General features: G+C 42.7%; 1 protein-coding gene across 1 annotated transcript in view; it reads left to right on the top strand.

Moving 5' to 3' along the window:
• The first annotated feature begins 259 nt into the window (after nt 1-259).
• The window catches only part of LOC311244443 (protein zyg-11 homolog), a 42,478-nt gene continuing 36,737 nt past the window's right edge, over nt 260-6,000 (top strand). Inside the window, 2 exon segments of the mRNA XM_084333955.1 lie at nt 260-448; nt 4,027-4,195. Of these exon segments, the coding sequence (XP_084190081.1) occupies nt 446-448; nt 4,027-4,195 (172 nt within the window). The 5' untranslated portion in view covers nt 260-445.

The following is a 6,000-nucleotide window of genomic DNA, read 5'->3' as shown; positions in this document are numbered from 1 at the left end:
ATGTCATGTATGTTGTGTATGTCATGTATGTCCCTATGAATTGAAAATGGGGGACCCTGATGTAAACAAGACGAAAGTCTTTCTCTGGTCTGCATCCCCTTAACAATTGTGTGTATTGAGCCGTACTGTACTGCGTTGATCGCATTCTGCAATCTGTTAAATAAAGTTTTCATTCATTCATTTCATTCACACTCTTTGTCAGTAGATGGCGGTGATGCTCCTGGAAAGTGACGAGATAGAAAAGAAGAAGAGATCACACCGTGACAGCAGCGACACTAGAACTTCACACCAAGGTCTTCTCTCTCACTACTGTACCTTCTGGAGATTTGGAATAGTGATATTATAGATCTATATGCAGTGGGATAGTGATGATTAATGTTTACTTTGCGAGACGGGTGGTGATTTCTTGAGCCTTGTTTGTTTGTTTGTATATTCCTCTCCACACATGGTGAGTTTGACACACAACACCCTCCTGCTGCAGATATTGTTGTCGACTTTCTTCTTGTGCTTATTATTATGATGTCAGTTATAGTGACAACAACAACAACAAGCAGGTGGTACTTCTCTGCTCCAGTGCTGCCTGTTGTTGCTTGTTGGTCCACTTCGTCCTCCGACAGAGATCAGCTGGATTATGTGATTTAAAAGGATTGCTGCTCGTCGTCTCTTGTGGATAAAATTAGAAACCTGTTTACAGAACTACAGTAGATCCAATAACACCGTCGGTCTGTTCTGCATAGCTAATGTAGCAACTAGAACTTTTAGATTCAGAGTTTTATTTGCCACATGATGGAAACAACAATACAATCATAGAGTTTTTCATACAACATACTTGGGGGACCCTGATGTAAACAAGACGAAAGTCTTTCTCTGGTCTGCATCCCCTTAACAATTGTGTGTAGTTTCAAGTTTCAAGTTTCAAGTTTCTTTAATAGTTGTCATACAGAAGTACAGAATACTTTCATACAAAATGCTTCTTACTGTTACGCTCCAGACTGTGCTAGACAAGATAGTATCAAATAACATAGTATAGCATGTAATTTAGAAGAAGAAAATGAGGTCACAGTGTTCGGTATAGACATATGTACAATGTTCTGAGTTACCATATAATACACAATACTATGCAGTGTACTAATGTACAGTACTATATAGTGCAAAGCAGAAATGGGATGAGGTACAATTTAGGTACAATTTACAGTAAGGTGTACGAGTTGTAGTGCAATCCTTCATCAATAAATATAAAGTGTGGGGAGTGGGTGCTACAGTGTGTTTGTTTAAAGTGGGTGTGTGCTATAAAGTGTGTGGAGTGGGTGCTACAGTGTGTTTGTTTAAAGTGAGTGTGTGCGTGTGGATGTGTGTGCTATGTGCGTTTGGTGGTTGTTGTTGTGTAGTGTTCATTCATTGTTCGTTTAGCAGCCTGATGGCCTGGGGATAGAAGCTACTTCTGAGTCTTTCTGTGCTCGCCTTGAGACTCCGGTATCGCTTGCCTGACCGCAGCAGTTCAAAGAGGCAGTTGTTCGGGTGACTGGAGTCTTTAATGATTCTCTTAGCCTTGCCCTTGCAACGCTTGTTGTAAATGTTCTGGAGGGTGGGGAGCCCCCCTCCAATTGTGCGTTCGGCTGAACGTGTCACTCTTTGTAGTCTGCTTCGGTCTTGTGCAGTGCTATTCCCAAACCAGGAGGTGATGTTGCCGGTCAAGATGCTCTCTATTGTACATGAGTAGAAGTTCTTAAGGATCTTCTGACTGACTTGGAACTTCCTTAGGCGCCTGAGGAAGTAGAGGCGTTGTCGTGCCTTCTTCACAACACTGTCAATGTGTGTGGTCCATGTCAAGTCCTCGGATATGTAGGCTCCGAGGTACTTAAAGCTGTTGACTCTCTCAACCGGTGCCCCGTCGATGCTGAGGGGGCTGTAGTCCTTGACCCCCGACCTCCTGAAGTCCACAATCATCTCCTTTGTTTTGCTGACGTTCAGGGAGAGGCTGTTTTCCTGGCACCATCCCGCCAGGACCTTGACCTCTTCCAGGTAGGCCCTCTCGTCGTTGGCAGAGATCAGGCCCACCACCACTGTGTCGTCAGCAAATTTGATGATTGTATTGCTACTCCGCTGAGCCACACAGTCGTGTGTGTACAGGGAGTAGAGGAGGGGACTCAGAACACAGCCCTGGGGGGCCCCTATGTTGAGGGTGATGGATGAGGAGGTGCAGTTGCCTGCTCTCACCACCTGGGGTCTGCCAGTCAGGAAGTCCAAGACCCACTGGCAGAGGTCATAGTTCAAGCCCAGGTCCCTGAGCTTGGCTATGAGTATGGAGGGGACTATGGTATTGAATGCCGAGCTGTAGTCGATGAATAGCATTCTCACATAGTTCCCCTGCCTCTTGTCCAGGTGTGTATTGAGCCGTACTGTATTGTACCCATTCTGCAATCTGTTAATAAAGTTTTCAATCAATCAATCACTTCTAATCATCATTCATGTGTTTCAAACGCCATTGATAAATACCCATGTACATTTACAGTAGGCTAGTAGCTACTGTAGTGTGTAATAATGCATTATCCCTCAAGCAGTCACTTACTACATTTTCATCACAGCCGTGGTTGCTAACCAAACATATTCTGAATGAATGAAAACTGTATTAACAGATTGCAGAATGGGTACAATACAGTACGGCTCAATACACACAATTGTTAAGGGGATGCAGACCAGAGAAAGACTTTCGTCTTGTTTACATCAGGGTCCCCCATTTTCAATTCATAGTGTCTCAGTTCTCAATCTCATCATGTATCCATTAACCCTTTCACTACCACACAAGGGTTAACCGTCTGTAGTGTGGTAGTGAACGGGTTAACCTTCTGTATCGTCGCAGTGAAAGGGTTAACCTTCTGTAGTGTGGTAGTGAAAGGTTAACCTTCTGTAGTGTGGTAGTGAAAGGGTTAACCTTCTGTAGTGTGGTCGTGAAAGGGTTAACCTTCTGTAGTGTGGTAGTGAAAGGGTTCATTGCTTGTGTCCTAGTCAAGTCAAGTCAAGAGTTTTAATTGTCACGGCATACAAGTATACAATGAAATGCGGGTGGTCTTGCGGGTGGTCTTGCCCGCTACAGTCAGAGTAGGCCTACGTGCTTTAAAGGGGAACTATCTTATAAATGGCCTTTTTCAGTGTTTAGCATTGTTTCCTAGCTATGTGGACTTATATTAATATGATCTATGTCTCTAATTATCATATTGGCGCATTCTTCCAATTCTCCTCTCACAATATTCACCCTCACTGAACTGAGTCATCTGAAAATGTGATGATTTGTGATGTCAGAGAGACACCGCTGCATGATAATGTTCAGGCGAGTCAGTAACTTACCATTGTGGTTTAGGAGCCCAGCCTCAAAACGGCTTAAGATCTTGAGGTAGAAAAATGCTGTTTTTGAGGACTTGATTAGAAATACAAAACAATGAATAAAAAAAAATAAAAAATTACAGAGGTGTTCCATAAACTCACAGGAATTGTGTAAAAGTGCCCAAATAGTGAAAGAAATAGTAAAATAGTTCCCCTTTAACAACAATGACACTATGTAACAACCCATCATCTACACTCACAGCACACACATCCACACGCACACACTCACTTTAGATAAACACTCTCACCTTATTACTCACTTTAGACACTTTAACACACTTTATATTATTAGTAAAGAGATTTGTACTACAATTCATACCTCATTGCACCTTACCCTAAGTTGTATCATCCCATTGCTGCATTGTACCTCACTGTTACTCTTTTTACTCCGTATTGTATATTGTATATATATATGTATATTGACTGAACACTTTATTTGACGTACTTTTGACTTTTTCTATTTAATTCTTTTGATCTATTACTGTACGAAGCACACTCCCAGGGGCTCATACAGGAAAAAAAGCATTTCATGATAAAGTATTCTGTATTTTACTATGACAATTAATAAACAAACTTGAACTTGAAACTTTACCCCGTCCTCCGCCTGACGCCTTGTGCACGTGTGTTGTTGGTGTGTGCCGTCAGGAGGACGCAGAGAGCCCCAAGGCCCTGTCGGACCTGTGCCTGGCTCGGGTGTGCCGCAGCCTGGACGCGCTGTGCCGCACGCGGGCCGACGGCTCCCTGCGCTTCAGCCGGGCCCCAGTGCTTCCACAGGAGGTGACGGACCAGCTACTGCGCAGCATGGCGGCGGAGGGTAAGTCGGGGAGTCGGCGTCCAAACACGTCAGCCGGAGACATTTGAGGGCAGCTATAGGGAGGTGTAGTGGTGACGTCATCTTCGTTTTTTCCTGTTCCACCCTCTGTTCCACTTAATGTATTTCCCCATTGACCATTTCTAAATCGGCTCGTTTTAGATAAATAAAGCATTAACGTTGGCATGGTGTACCTTTCTGTGTGTATTTATCCACAATCTATAGCTCAACATAAAAATAAAAATAATAATTTGCAAAAGCCACAACCACGTTACCATATTTGTATTTATAATTTAAATCGTATAACGTTATTTCGCTGCATATTAAATCACTGTAAATACTAATGTAAATCATTGTTTCGTTGTACATATTGTGTATAGTTTATAACGTTATTGTTTTTTACATGACGTTAGTAGCTAGCTAGCTTGCTAGCCATTCCCGAAACTCTTCCACATGCCCCGATTTAAAATGGTTCTCTCCTCTTTGTATACTTTTGTCCTCACAAACAAAGTATCAGCAGGCTGTGACGTGAAGCTAGCTAACTTGCTAGCCGGCATGATGCGTGTGCAGTGTTTGCCCCACAGGTCTGAGAAGAGGACCTGCACATTTTACTCGTTCCCGAAACTCCTCTACATGCCCCGATTTAAAATGGTTCACGACAGTAGACATAATGCTAACGTCTAGTACGTTTAGCGGGGTAACGTTAACGTTAGCTAACTAGCTGTATCAGCTTGCCGTGACGTGAGGTAGGCGTCAGCTGCCTACTGGACAACAGGCTGCCTACTGGTAAATGTAGTTCTTTTTTTACAACAAATTAAAAACCTTATAACTACCTTTATTTCAACCAAAAATGCTTAAAGGGGACCTGCATTGCTATTCCTAGCACTATTTGGGCAACTTTACACAATTCCTATGAGTCTATGGAAGACATCTGTAAGGTTTATTTAAAAAAAAAAAATCATTGTTTTATATTTCTTTTTTTTTGATCAAATTTTTTTTATTATTAATTACATGAAACAGGACAACACAATAACCACAGTAACAAAAAACATAACTTTCACAGGAGAATAACAAACAATAATAATACAGAATAATAAATTATAAAGACAAAAAGAAAAAGAAACAGCGTCCAACCTATCAAATATAGATGGCTACTTCAATAACAAAAAGGGTCTTCAAAACATGGCAACCTTTCCCCACCTTTACAAAGTGGAGTGACTTAAAAGATTGTTTATGAGAGTGTTGCCGCAGATTTACTGTAGATAGCCTAGGTCCCTTACACATGTTCAAGACTGCCAAACTTGCAGAAGGTAAAGTGTAAGAAGAAAGAAATTCTTCCTCCAAGTTGGTTGACAGGTCAATCAGTCTGTCAATATTAGTCTCTTGGGGAGATGGCATGTGAGTTGACATATAGCGCAGAATAGCTAAATACCAACCCCCCCTAAAATCCCCCCAGTCAAAGTTAAGAAGGACAAGACAAAAACCAAGACAGACAAGACATTTCCTCCTCCCCCTCCCCAGAGACCGCCGGACCCCCCCGATCAAGCGCCCCAACCCCGCTCAGCCGCACACTGCGGTCTTTACCTTCTCAGCTGCTGCGAACCACAGGTCAATTCCAGCCTGCCCTACCCCGATCACCCGGGCCGTGGATATCTCAAGATAAATCACATCCAATAGAGTTAGGGACCAGTTAATCATTGTAAGCTTCTCAGGCTCCTTCCATCTCATTGCTATTAGCTTCTTCGCTGCTGTGACGCCCGCTAGGACAACCCTTTTCAGTTGTACGGACGCGGGTAGTGTCGTTATAT

Source organism: Notolepis coatsorum (genome assembly GCF_963971535.1).
Source record: "Notolepis coatsorum genome assembly, chromosome: 17".
Lineage (NCBI taxonomy): Eukaryota > Metazoa > Chordata > Actinopteri > Aulopiformes > Paralepididae > Notolepis > Notolepis coatsorum.
The sequence above is the reverse complement of the archived record's forward strand: the minus strand, read 5'-3'. Positions and strand labels throughout refer to the sequence as shown.